The sequence below is a fragment of the Mauremys mutica genome, chromosome 1 (assembly GCF_020497125.1).
Source record: "Mauremys mutica isolate MM-2020 ecotype Southern chromosome 1, ASM2049712v1, whole genome shotgun sequence".
In the NCBI taxonomy this organism is placed as follows: Eukaryota; Metazoa; Chordata; order Testudines; family Geoemydidae; genus Mauremys; species Mauremys mutica.
The window spans coordinates 284342276-284357131 of record NC_059072.1 but is presented as its reverse complement, the minus strand read 5'-3'; the positions used below and the strand labels follow the sequence as shown (position 1 = coordinate 284357131).

General features: G+C 44.0%; 1 protein-coding gene across 1 annotated transcript; it reads right to left on the bottom strand.

Moving 5' to 3' along the window:
* Nucleotides 1-9144: 9144 nt before the first annotated feature.
* On the bottom strand, nucleotides 9145-14271 carry KCTD12 (potassium channel tetramerization domain containing 12). Its single transcript, XM_045011379.1, has one exon. The coding sequence runs from the start codon at nucleotides 13890-13892 to the stop codon at nucleotides 12918-12920; it is 975 nt and encodes a 324-aa protein (XP_044867314.1). The 5' UTR covers nucleotides 13893-14271; the 3' UTR covers nucleotides 9145-12917.
* Between the last annotated feature and the right edge of the window lie 585 nt (nucleotides 14272-14856).

The following is a 14856-nucleotide window of genomic DNA, read 5'->3' as shown; positions in this document are numbered from 1 at the left end:
TGCTTCTTAACATGTTTAAGTTTTCCATAAGTTTTAAATAAGTTTTCCAAATAAAAGAAAGCACAACCAGTGTTAAAAGTATATATAAGATGAGACTAAGCCAGGCTTTACTAGCACTTGGGCTTCTTTAAAGCCCTTATTCCATAGCTGGCATTTTTGATAATGGCCTATTTCATTAGCTTAAAGGAAAATTATTCCTATTAAACTCAGAACAGTAACCTGAAAGTTGAGTATGAAAATCATTTCTCATGATATATTATATTTGAAGATTAACTTTACATTATAATTAATATGCCTGAGCCTATTAATGGTAGTGGTGGCCATCCCTCTGCAAAGAGCCATCATTTATGACACCAGCATTGTGGAATCCCCATGTATGAATGTTTAGTTGTATTAAATACTACATCAGAACTGGCTTAATATCAAAACTTCTTAGTAAGTTAGACAATTAACTATATAATACTGGAACATATAGGTTAAGTTATCTGAGAGTTACTACTGCAAAACCATACACTTGCGAACAGGTGACTCAGCACTCTGAGTCCTGGAGCCATTTCAAAGCAGTAACCTATGGGGCCATGCACAAGTCCCACATGCAAAAGTGAACATTAAGGGAAAATTATAAAAAGAGTCCCCTGGCCACAATCCTGCTATGGGTCCAATGGAGCTACCCCAATTAACACCAGATGAGATGCTGGTCCTCAGCTCTTTACTTTCCTTTATGGGTAGTGGGTCTCAGAGCCAATCATTTCAGCTCCTTTCCATTAGATACAAAACTAATAGTTTTAGTTTAATGGTTGTAGCAATTTAGAAGCTAGAAGTTTCATATACATAACACTCACATACACTTCTGGTAGTTCAATTTCTTTTCACAAGATTAGGTATAGGATGACACTGCAGTTATATTTAAAAAAAAAAAAAGAGAAGCCCAACTGACAAAAGCCACAGTCTCGCCAGCTTGATATCCACACCATGTAATGTGCAAGATGCAAAGGAAAGGAACTGTGCTGAGGGGCAAAACAGAACAGTATACACTACAGATTAGAAAAAAAATCCAGTACAATTATGGATGAGAAAGAGGAGTAGCTTGTCAAACATTTTACTTGACATTTTTGAGTGGGTTGTTGAGAAGGTGGATAATGCCAGCAGAGCAGGATTGCCTTTTTTGTACAGCCACAAAACACTACCTTTTAAAAAAAATCCAACCACCAACTTCTTAAAGGTACCGTCTTCTATTGTAACATAACAGCACTTGCAGTTGTTGGCACTGTCAGGGTCAGGCAGAAAGCAACGAGTTATTTCTGTGAGAAAACATGAGGGGACAGCAGACACAGGAGTAACAGTTTATCCCATTGAATTTTTATTTACACATGGACAGTTCCTGCAGATAGATTTTGAACAGATTTGTTCAATAGAAAAGCAGGACTCTCACCATGTTTTGTAGGTCAATTCAACTGTTTATTTGCAGTGCACCTCAAACTACTACTTGGTATATTATTCTTGTTCATATGAGAAGCTTAGCTCCCTGTTTAGAGCGCTGTGTTGGTGAGGAAGATAATAATGAAACCTGGCTCTTATATAACACTTTCCATCTGTAGATCTCAAAGTGCTCTACAAAAGTAATTCCATGCCAAACTCATTCAAACTTGCTCTTGCGAAAGATCCAAGCATAGCACTTTCACTCATCCTTGTGGAGTGTCTCAGAACCACTTTGACTAAATGAAGAGACCCTCAGCTTTATAGTATCTAGCTCTGGTACTTATATGGCCTCCATCACCATAATATTTGAATACCATCACAATCATTAGTGTCTTTATCCTCACAACACTTCTATGAGGTAGGGGAGTGCTATTATCTCTATTTTAAAGCTGGGAACCAAAGCACAGAGAGAGACTAAGTGATTTGCCCAACGTCATATAGGAAGTCTGTCACAGAACTGTGTATTAAACACCTGTCTTCAGAGTCCTATGCTAGCATCAGACCTGCCACGTCATCCCCTCTCCCTATCTGTTGTTGTAATGATGCCTCTAACATTAATACCTGCCACAAATGTGAACTTGTTTTCTACTTGATGCTGACTGTGAAAGGGTAAATAGAATTTGTTCTTTTGTAAGCTCCTTATAATATGTACCTAAAACGTCTTGCCACCCACCATGCACGTTATAATTTGAATTTCAAGATGATTTTGGTAGAACTCAAAACCCCAGGCACCTGTTTAAGGACTAAGCTTTTGGACGAGGCAACAGGCATTAAGTGTAAGGAAATATGTGTAATTTAAAATATGAGAGACTATTTGTCACTGTAACTTCTTGTAACAGACATTTGTCTAACGCAGAGATAGCATTCTAAGGCATCCCAGTGAGTGCTTGGCCTTCTGCTGTTAATATACGTAAATGGCCACAACTAGCAGACCAGCTGTCTTTAATGGGAAAAATGTGTTGATGAAACGAACTTGGGAAACTAACAAGCAAAGAAAAGTAACAGCACTTTGTTACCTCTAAGTTAAAGTTGATAGTTAACATTAAGGTGAAACAAATATACACCAATGGACAGTAGGCTTAAAATATTTGAGCAGTTAAAAATATGGAAACAAAACATTAAAGGAAGACATCATGTGTGTGTGTATATATATATACACATATATACATACTTTCTCAGATGTTCTGAGAGATTGCAGAAATAAGGTTTAAGTTAAGTGTGCTTTCTTCTAGAAATAAATTGTTTGGCTTATTGGGGTTTAGCACAGATGCAACCCTTAAAAAGATACGTTTTTGAAAATGTGGCTGTACCCAAAAATATTTATTTTTGGCAATGCTGAACATGTTTGGAAAACTCATTCCAAATATATTTACATTAGTCAGCATTGTTACAAAAAATAATGAAGGGAATCCATACTGAGACAAAATAAGCCTTTTGAGGAAGCGTTTTCCTTCTAAAATTGTTCCATTGTAAGGTTAAAGGATAAGCCTTTAGAAATTGCACTTTCAACCATGTGCAGCTTTGCCATTACCCCCCTTATTAACTACATGTCTGTATTCAATTTATATTTCACTTTTAATTTCCCTTCTGGAATCACAGTGTTCCAATGTGAGCTCATTCACCCAATTTCCTCCAGTCAAAGGTAAGAGACATGGTGAGAAATTACCTTTGTAATGTACAGTGACCTGCAGGCATTCTAATATTTGTCTTTCTCCCTAACTATAGTTTTTCAAAGCTACATCAATTTCTCTTGGTTTACGATTAATCAACATTCATTTGCATATTTCTGGTGTCTCTGTATCTATTTCCATTCTCATTTTCACATCATTTCTATTTAACCCAATATGGAGTATTTGAGTCCTGTTTGCACATTGCATATACCGGTAGTTCTATTAAATAAGTAATATACACAAGCCACCTTATTACAAAAGCCACTTTGTTCTAAGATGAGCTCCTCAAAATTTAGAGCTAATGAGGGGGTTCATGATTGTAGGTATTATCGATTTCCTTTTCTGGGTGTGCAACAGGCCCTGACAGTCTGTCCCCATTTCCAACAGAGCAGAGTTTCTGTTCTGCAGCTAATTGAAGAAATCCTGCTCTGACCATTGCAATGTCTGTGAGCAACAGAAACATGGATCCATCTAGTTTTCTGATGTGATCTGGGTTGTGGTAAACCATGTTGTCTTAGGCTCTGTCCACTTACTTTTTTATTTTTTTGGCACGTGACATGCTGCCAGAGGTGCTTTAGTATATTGTCCAGTAAGGATGAGATTTTTCAAAGCTGCCATGAGGATTTGGACTTGCACTTTTAGAGGGAATTGGACATCCAGATCAAATCCCTTAGTTAACTTTGAAAATCTCAGTCTAAACTCCTTCCTGAACAAAGCATCCCTCTTAAAGCCTTACACCAGTGGTGGGCAACCTGCGGCCCATCAGGGTAATCCACTGGCGGGCCGCCAGACAATTTGTTTACATTTTCACGGCCACCTGCAGCTCCCAGTGGCCGCAGTTCGCTGTTTCTGGCCAACAGGAGCTGCAAGAAGTGGCGGGAAGCGATGGCCAGCATGTCCCTGCGGCCCGCGTCACTTCCCACAGCTCCCATTGACCGGACCCCATAGAAACACAATTAGAAGAAATAGAGTCCAAATAGCATAAACAGACTCCAATTCCTTCTGGTAATGGATTCTGCCCCACCCACACTTCCTGCAGTCCAAGCAAATGGAACAAGTGCTTCTACACATAACCTCTTCGTGGATGGGTAGGGGAGCAATCAGCAAACTCTTTGTTCCACAATGACCCATTTGGATTCAATAGTCCTTCCTATGGGCCGGAGATAACATCTTCTGTAGGAATTCAGTAGTTTGCAATAGGTGAAGATTTTTTCCTGTTTGGTGAGTTACAGAATTTCAGAATAAACATTTTACAGTTCTAGAGCAAACACTTAGGTATTGCCTTATAGCATAGGATACAGATATTATAAGTAAGATTAATATATGCAGCATCCTACCAGCATTTCATAAAGTCTAAACACTAAACACATTCTTATAACACTAAGAAGTATTTTAACTACACCAACCCACAGGTAAGCCTGACTGGTTTCAAGTTAATAGATTATCAGGGTTGGAAGGGACCTCGGGAGGTCATCTAGTTCAACCCCCTGCTCAAAGCAGGACCAATCCCCAGACAGATTTTTGCCCCAGATCCCTAAATGGCCCCCTCAAGGATTGAGCTCACAACCCTGGGTTTAGCAGGCCAATGTTATGCATTTAAAAACATAAGAATGACCACACTGGGTCAGACCAAAGGTCCATCTAGTCCAGTATCCTGTCTTCCAACAGTGGCCAATGCCAGGTGCCCCAGAGGGAATGAACAGAACAGGTAATCACCAAGTGATCTATCCCCTGTCTCCCATTCCCAGCTTCTGGCAAACAGAGGCTAGGGACACCCTCCCTGCCCATCCTGGCTAATACTAATTGATAGATCTATCCTCCATGAACTTAGCTAGTTCTTTTTTTAACCCTGTTATAGTCGTTATTTGTCAGTGTTCAGTGAGGCCTGGAGCCTTGCGCCTGGTGTGCCAGTATCACAATGTACAATACAGCATGAAGAAACTGAAGGGTGGAACAGGGAAGGCGTAGTCAGGAAAGCATTGAGATTAATGTCAGACCTGACAGAAGTAATGGGGGAGTGTGAAGGAACAGAAAGACTACAGCCAGGCACAGCAGGGATTAAAGAACACCTGTGGGTTCAGCTAGCCCTGCCCTGTTATACCTGCAGCCAATGCCAGGCCTGGAGAGGGAAGAAAAGAAGGGAGCCTGGCTCAGTCAGGGGCTGACTGGCGAAGAGGGAGGAGCTCTCTGTATGCCTGCCTGAAGGCACAGACCAGCAACCTGTCGGCCAACACAGCCACTGGAGGCAAGTAAGTCTTCCCTAGCCAAAGGGAACTTATAGAGAAGTCCAGGCAACTGGACTGGTGGGGCCATGCCCTGAACTAAAAGGACTTGCATAGGGAGCAGGCTAGGAAAACAGGCCCTGAACCCCCTCTCACAGCTGGAAGAAAGAGCTATCTCCCCAATCTGAATTACATAGTAAACTGGGTGCAAGAAATAATGTGTTTCAATACAACTAAATGTAAAGTTATACATCCAGGATCAAAAAATGTAGGCCTTTTTTACAGGATGACGGACTCTGTCCTGGGAATTAATGTCTCAAAAAAAAAAAAAAAAGACTTGGAGGATCATCAGCTGGATAATCAGCTGTATATGAATTCCCAATGTGACATTGTGGCCAAAAGGGCTAATGAGAACCTTGGATGTATAAACAGGAGAATCTTGAGTAGGAGCAGAGAGGTTATTTTACCTCTGTATTTGGCAGTGGTGTAACCATCACTGGAACACTGTGTCTAGTTCTGGTGTCAGCAATACTAGACAGATGTTGATAAATTGGAAAGGGCTCAGAGAAGTCACAAGAATGATTAAAGGATTGGAAAACGTGGCTTAGAGATTGTGTTCCTTGAGTCTATCTATTTAGCTTAACAAAAAAAAAAGCTTAAGGGATGCCTTGATCGCAGGCTATAAATACCTGTATGGGGAGCAAAATTTGATAATGGGTTCTTTGGTGTAGCACACGGAGGTATAATACAGGGGTTGGCAAACTCTGGCATGTGGCTCACCAGGGTAAGCACCCTGGCAGGCCGGGCCAGTTTGTTTACCTGCCACGTCGGCAGGTTCGGCCGATCACAGCTCCCACAGGCCGCGGTTTGCCATCCCAGGACAATGGGGGTGGCAGGAAACCACAGCCAGCACATCCCTCGGCCCGCACCACTACCCGCTGCCCCCATTGGCCTGGGACAGCAAACCGCAGCCAGTAGGAGCCACGGTTGGCCAAAACTGCCAACGCGACAGTTAAACAAATTGGCCCAGCCCGCCAGGGTGCTTACCCTGGCAAGCCATGTGCCATAGGTTGCGGACCCCTGATATAACAAGATCCAAAGGCTGAAAGTTGAAGCTAGACAAATTCAGACTAGAAATAAGGTGCAATTTTTTAATAAGGATAATTAATCATTGGAACAACTTACCAAGGGTGATTCTCCTTCACTGGCAATTTTTAAATCAAGACTGTATATTTTTCTACAAGATTTCCTCTAGTTCAAACAGGAATTAAGTCAGGGAAGCGCTATGGTCTGTGTTATGGAGGAGAGCATATAAGATCTGGCATTAGAATCTATGAATCTTTAAAGAGAGAGATGACTGCTTGAGACCTAGAAAGGTTGCACTCAGAGTCCATGAAGGTTAGAGGTACTGTTCACTTGAAACTGTGACAGTATATCAATGAGTGAAGATTGACCCTAAGTAATTGAGAATTTAGGGTAGCTTGTCCATTTAGAAAATACAATCCATCAGGGAAATATTTCAGTTACTTTGCCGACTGCGCTTCTCATCGGTATTACACTTGGGTTCAGGTCTATATGGGACATATGGGGAAAGTAGCAGTGACTGAGAAGGAAGCCAGTGCAAAGGGGACCCAATGAGAGACACTAACGGAACCTGGCTTGGAAACCCACAAGCTTGTATTTGCTTGAACTCAGACTGGACTGGAGAGAACACCCAGGGACTAGGCTTGAAGAGCCCTAACTCTCAACTGGACAGCGCTAGGGGCCCATACAGGAACCACTACTGTTCTCTTAAACTGTAACTGTTTAAGTCTCTGTATCTAGGGTATTTGCAACCTTTCCTTTTCCTGCCAGACTTAGTAAAATAATATTTCCCTTAGTCATGTGGCTGGGTTGCTTTTGGGTCCCACCAGGACTAGTGCCTACAATGCCTAGCTGTTGAAGCACCTACAGTACTTGCCTCCAACTTGGGGTACCTGTGATACCTTAAGGCAGGGATCGGCAACCTCTGGCACGCAGCCCGCCAGGGTAAGCACCCTGGTGGGCCGGGTCAGTTTGTTTACCTGCCGCGTCCACAGGTTCGGCCAATCGCGGCTCCCACTGACCACGGTTCAGCACTCCAGGCCAATGGGTGTCGCAGGAAGGAGTGGCCAGCACTTCCCTCAGCCTGTCCCACTTCCCGCAGCCCCCATTGGCCTGGGACAGCAAACTGCGGCCAGTGGGAGCCGCAGTCGGCTGAACCTGCGGACGCGGCAGGTAAACAAACCGGCCCGGCCCGGTGCTTACCCTGGCAAGCCACAAGGCAAAGGTTGTGGATCCCTGCCTTAAGGGTTTGAATTCCATTACTGAGCAGCCTCAATATTCACACCAGCAAACTAAGCATGGAACCACCTAAGCTAGTCCAAAGGAACTAGGTGTGACCTAAGCCCTGCCCCTCAAGGGGCAGCTGGGACTAAGGCATGGGGTTAAGCACCAGGCATTAAGACTTTGGTGGCTGTGCGCATAACCACCAACACAGATTTAGGAGACTATAGGGCCAGGTGGCAGCTGAGCAGGCATCTACATTTTGGACTTGGGCACCTAAAGTGGCAGTTAAGTGCCTAAACCCCTTTGTGGATCTAGCCTCTTGTTTATGTGAGCAAATAAAAGAGAATTTGATTAATTTTATATTTGATTAACTTGACTGTATGGACTATATGCCTGGTTCCCATAGATTAGATGTGACAGTGGTATTGACATTTAAGTTACCATAATTTTGACTCAAGACTAGAAATCTAGGCTTAGTTGTATTCACCTAGCATGGCAAACCCATTGGGACCAATTTAGAAACATATCCTTTAATTTTGCAGAACTAAAATGCTAGTATTTGCAAACTTAACTGACTCCTACAAATGAAGAAGGTAAACACTAGTATTTGCATCAAGAAAACTGAGCCTAAATTGAAGCTCTTAAAAAAACGGATGAGTCAATCACAGGGATAAATGAAAGCTTAGTGCTTAGTGGACAGTCTGCAGGAATACTCTGACCTGGATGAGATGCTCAACTGCACTCCAGCCCTTTTACTTGGTGAAAAGAGGTTAGAGTGGCATAAAAGGGCCTTAAAAGTCCCTATTTGATAGATTCCCCCACTGCAGACATTGTAGCAGACAGTTGTATGGCTACCCTTCAAGGACCCCCTCATACGCCCTGATATAGGGCTAGGCAGCAGAGATATTGAGCAGCACAGGGATACTACTGTAACTTAGACAGGACCCTAAAGGCTTGTATGCCAGGAGCCTCTCCAGCCCCCTGGAAGCGTAAAAGTAACTTAAAAGCTATTTTAGCCCACCCACTTCTTTGGACGAGAGTTGTATGCTGTGCTGCTTGGGAACACAACATAGAATCTCCTCCACCCTTAGTTAGCATTCCTGGATTGCCATTGTTCCACTTCAGCAAAAAGTTCTACTTTAACAATGCCAGAAACTGACTACAGTCAATATTTTTTCTACTATTATTGCTGTCATAATGAAACACTTTCAAATATCGCGAGGCAGCTGAATTAGATGACTTAGATGTATTTTTATCAAAGAACAGTAGTTTGATTCTTTAAAATCTTCAACAGGGCAGCTAAAAAAAAATCCCTTAAATATCCAAATGCTTCACAGTAATGGAAAAATTGGATTTTTACTAGCAATTAATGACTAATCTTCCATGAATCAGACAAAATTCACTTCCATTACAGTAATGTATGCATTATACAGACATCAGCAGTAGTTAATAAAGTCACACTTCCATTGGTGCAGCAAAGCTTTTATTGCATTTTTAATGAATCCAAACAAAATTTGTCATGAGATGCTCTCAACACCTTTTCCTCTTTAGAGGTCAGTGTTATATTAGTTACTAATTACATTAATATTGCCTGAATTCCTAATGTTAATATCTCAGCTGGCCAGTTATATTATATTATCCAAATTAAGCTACTGAATAATCATGGTTTCTTCAAAACTGATGGATGGTGCCTATCACCAAAGTTGGCACCACAATAGTTTCTTGTTTCTTAGCATTACTAATCTTTATACACATCATCATGAATTGTCCTAAGAGAAACAGCACTATACACATACCATCCCTTGCTCCATGTTTCAGTTTTACAGACTAGTTAGGAAGCTTTGCTGAAGATGTGAACCTAATGCTGTTAAATATAAAGTAAGGGTAATGTCAGCATGCAGATTTTACTCCCATTAGAGGCAAGGACAGTATAAATAACATGACTAAGTTAGTATCAAAAGAACGAGAATTTAATTTGGTCTGTAACATCTTCCTAGAAGGATGTCTGTATCCAACACTATACAATGTGAAAAAGGATGAATATATGGCTAATTATCTACATGTATAAAAATATAAACATCCTATCAAACATTTGTTGTAAAGATAACATCTATGACACACATGACTGATAAAAGTATGGTACTTGTGCCTTCATTTCTAATTAAGAGACTGCCTTTAAAAAAACAAAAGTTAGTGCTCATTAATAATATCAGATTTGTATTTATTCACAGAACAGGCAAAGGGTGAGAAACAGTAATTCCAGAAATGTATACAGTGCTCCATTCGCTTACCTCCACATTAACCTGGAGAGGGACTAACTCTAAAGGCAACCACATCCACTCGCTCCTTAGGCTCTCAGAGAAACAGCAAGAGTCAGTAACTTGTCCAGTGGAAGATTGCCCACTAGGAATTTGACTGCAATTACCAAATAATTTTTTACATAGACTACCAAAAACTATGGTAGCTATCAAACAGCTAATTATTTTAGGTCACCACCAACCTGTGTCCAGATTAGAACCAGTGACCTTTAAATGAAAGGCTCCGTATCTCACTACTAGTCACTGGCTAGTCTTTAATATCACAAACACAAAGATTAGAAAAAAATATTAGTTTGTGTTGATTTTATTACACCTATTTTTTTTTAAATAATCATATGCACTTTTGGGTCATCTGCTAGCAATTAGACACTGATCAAAATACAAGTATCTTCATTTTAAGGGGGCATCTAGCCAACAGGAAGTTTAGTTATAATTCACATTCAGGCAAATAAGTGTAGACAAACTTAGTTCTACAATTATGTTGATATTCATACTTAGCTTTTTCCATAGAAACAGGTATAAGAAATGGATCAGAACATTACCATATTATATACAGAGTAATATGCAAGTGTTCAGGCTAGATATACTTTATGAAATATTTAGCACTAAAATGAATAAAAAACTAAATGATTCGTGTAAAATGTTTATATAGTGTATATACACTAAATCTCAAATTCAATTTAACGGTCCTCCATTCATAACTCTTATGATGGGTTTATTAAGCAATAGTACAAGTTTCTTTAAAAAAAAAACCTAGCTGGAGCTAATTTAAACACTTACCGAAAACCCATTTTATACAAAGTTTTAAAAAACATACTTCAGAGAAAGTTACTTAACAGAAACTAGAAAAAGACAGTTCTTGACTTAAGAATGACATTGTAAATACTTAGTAGCTATGATCAACATCCTTTCACTTGTGGTATAGATAAAATATTCACAAATAAATCATCTTAGAATAAGGCATAGAACAACCAGCTTTCATTCTGTTTTCTGGTGCACTGGCCTCCCACTACTATGTTATTATTGCTCATCTAATTTGAAATGTATATTTCACTTTTAAAAATATTTTACAATTATCTACAACTGGACAATGCCTGGTGCTCTCATGTATATTTTCAGCTTAATCACATGAATAAACTCTACCTTAATGTATAAAAAACTAAGTCTGCAAATTATTTTCAGTATTACTTTCATGCATGCTTTTAGTTAAAGACTAGGTGGTGAGAAGAGAGAAAGCACTGAAACTCAATTTGATGAACATTGCTTAAATAAAAAGGTTTCATATTATCTGAAGCTATAGCTTTGTAAAAAGGAAATAAGGTTTATAAATGAAATTCCAATGTGAAACTCTTTGGTTAGATTGTAAATGCTAGTAATATCTCTAAATACAAGAGTCAGGACAATCAATTAAACTGCAGCTTTATCTTTGTAACTTCAAACTTTAATATGCACCTTTAAAGTCCTTGAATGTTTAGGATCGTTAAAAAGGTGTAATTTTTTTTGTTGAAGCTTGAATAGAGAACTCATGTTTTAAAATTCAAGAAGTGTAAAGTGCTTTTGTACTCAGATCCTTAGCTGCTTATTAGAAAGGGAGGCTAAACCTTCATGTATTACAAAAGCTTGTGCTTACATAGTATGTTGTTCTTCCACAGAAAGCTATGGCTGCTTCCTCTGGAAGAGAAGCAGTTCTAAACTTGTTAGCTTATATAGACCAAGTTCAGCACTACAGTAAGGAGAGTTAACTCCCATTGAAGGAATGATTGTTGCTCCTGTTTTTGTAGGGGCTGCCTTTAGTTCTGTACCTTTTTTTGAGAAAGTACTTATTATGCCTAGGAAATGTTACTTAGCAGCGTGATTTCTCTGATAATACTGCTACAAAAAACTAAAAATCAGTATTTAATTTGTTAAGAAAGCCATCTGAGGAAGCATTTCGGTCAACTTCAACAATTATATAGTGCTAAAGTGACAACACTGAAAGTAGCAAACAGGATTCACTTGTTTTTACTTGGATTTGTAAACTTGTATCACTTCAACATCTAAAAATCTCACTTTCATAGGAAACAGGCACTCTACCTTCTCTCTGACCAGCCTGGTTTAGTCACACCAATCCCCTTTAAAGGAGTTTAAGGAACGTGCAATGGATTTTTATGTAGTTCCTGTATCTGGTAACTTTATGTGACACTAAGGATTTTACACCACCTATGAAAGTTATGATTCACAAGCACTGTAAGTTTTTGAGAAATTGTTGCTTTATATCTAGTGAGGATAGACATTGTTCTTCCGAGTTGATTTAACAGTTCAAGTGGTTGGTAATCCAGAGTACTTGGTTTGATACTTGTCCTTGGCCATCAGCCTTCTTCACCAGCCACGCGCACTTGATCCAGTTCAAGAGCTTCTAAGTTCAGGGCTTTGGGGAAGGATGGAGATGGAGTAGGAAGGGATAAGGAAGTAATTGGTCCTGGAGGATCGGTCATTCGCAGCCCCCAATCACACACTCTTCCTGGAGGAAAATCATGAGCAAGAGGGGTAACCCATCACCACAGATAGCTGTCCCACTCATCATAGTTGGGTGGGCAGTTGTAAATCTGCCAGGTTGCTGAAGGAGAAGTTAAAACATTGGGGATGGGATCGGAGGAGAAGTTAAAGCATGGGGATGGTATCCCTCCCCCCTTCTCAGTGGGGTATGGTGCCCAGTTCGTGGGAAGAGAGTCCCTGGGAGTAAGGGAGAGGGAGCTCCCCGCACCCGCTGGGTCTGAGAGGTGGGGAGGGGACAGGCAGAGTTTCGAACATCTCCTGTGCGGGGGGTGGGAGAGGAGGGGCTGGCACACAGCCGGGGGCATGGGCGGAGTGTAGGGCAGAGGCTGATGGAGGGCGCTGTGTGTGAGGGGCCGGGGGCGGCCAGCCCCGGCCTGTCTGCCGGCTCAGTCCCTGCAGAACACGTACTCGGTGTAGCTGGTCCAGATCTTGTCGTCGGCGGGGCCGCCCTGCTCGGGGGCGAAGGCGCAGGTGCCGGTGGAGGAGCAGGCGGCCATGCGGAAGCCGGCCTCGGAGAGGCGGTCGAAGGCCTGCTCCAGGAAGTTGAACTTGAGGTAGTAGCGGGCGGTGTAGCGCTCGGGGGGCCGGTCGGGGTCGCGGCTCTCGTTCAGCGTCTCGCCGAACACCTCCTTGGCCAGCGCCGTCTTGCCGCACACGGTGATGCGCGCCACCCGCCGGAACTTGGCGTCGGCCTGCGCCTCCCGCCCGATGGTGTAGGAGCCGCGGTAGCCGATGGTGATGTAGCCCGACCGCCGCCCCGCCCCGCCGTCCAGGGACTGCGACGGGGTGAGCAGCGGGCCGCCGGAGGGGCTGCGGCTGGAGGTGGGCGACGGGGCCGAGGCGGCGCCGCCAGCCTCGGGCGGCTCCGCCTCCAGGTAGCCGAGCAGGGCCGGGGGCTCGTCGGCGCAGAGGGAGCCGTCGCGGTTGAGGGCGGCGGGGCGCGTCCCCCCGCCGGCCGCCCCCCGGCCCTGCGCCAGGCGGCGCGCCAGCTCGGGCAGCTGGAAGTACTCGGCCTCCCGCTGCAGGCGGCTGCGCTCGGGGAAGTGCTCGGGCAGCACCAGCTGCAGGTCCCGCAGGTAGTCCAGGATGTAGCGGAAGAGGAAGCCGTCGCGGTCGAGGAAGAAGCGGCCTTTGCTGTCCCGGGGCAGCTCGCCGGGCTGCTGCTGCGAGAACATGCGCCAGAGCAGCGAGTCCCGCACCGACACCACCGTGCCGCGCCGCGTCACATACACCTGCCCGCCCACGTTCAGCTCCACGATCTCCGGGAAGGCGGACGAGCCCGCGGCCCCCGAGCCCGGCCCCGCCGCCGGGGACACGCCGCCCCCGTTCGGCAACCCCCGGGCGCTGTCCGCCAGCGCCATCCCGGAGCGAGCCCGCTGCCGCCTCCTGCCGCTACTCCGGCGGGTGGCGGGGTGCAGCCGCCTCTCCTCCCGCCGGCCGTGGGAAGAGCCTCAGCCGCCGCCTCTCGGCCCCCTTCGCCGTCCTCGGCTCCGCGCCGCGCCGCGTTGGCAGAGCCGCTCAGTGCGGGCGCCGGCAGCGTCTCCTCTGGCCCCTTCCCTTCCCTTCCCTCTCTGCGGGCGCGGGCTGAGCTGCCGCCGCGCCTCACGCCAAGCGCTGAAGGAGCCGCCGCCGCCGCCTCGCTTATTTCCCCCGTCCTGGCCGCTGGGCGAGCCTCCTGGGTCGGGCTGAGAGGCGAGTCCCCTGCGCTAGCGGCGGGGCTGTGTTTATGTAGCGCTGCTGCACCTCGCAGGAGGCGTGGGAGGGTGGCTGGGAGGCAGAGCTGAGCGCAGAGACTCTCACTCAGACGGAGCGAAAGGAGGTGGATTTACACTGACGTACCCTCCCTTCCCCAATTACAAGGGAGACGACAGAGCCCCTGTGTCCCTTCCCTAATCCACTGCAAAGCCGGATCCCTTTTCCAAATGTGGCTCCGGCCTGAGATTCACTGGGAAAATGTTTGTACTTGGGATCATTTGCTCATCCAGCTAAACATCATCAAAGTAGTTAGCCGCTTATCTTACACAGCGCAGGCAGGAATCAGAATTTAATGGCTGTACCGTACTTTGGATAGGTATAGCACAATGTAATGCAAAGTTCCTGAATGTTATGAATAAACTTCAGACATTTATTTTGGGTTGGTACTGCAAATAATGATTCCCACTGGTCACAGCTGTTTCCATACATCCCTATACCCAATGCCTCGCATCTTCTCCTGATGAAGGACATCCCTCAGAGTCAAATTTATCTCCTTTTCACACAATTGGTGTTATTTCGTTTTAATTGATTTACATCACAAATGCAGAATCGTGAAAATAAAATTAAAAG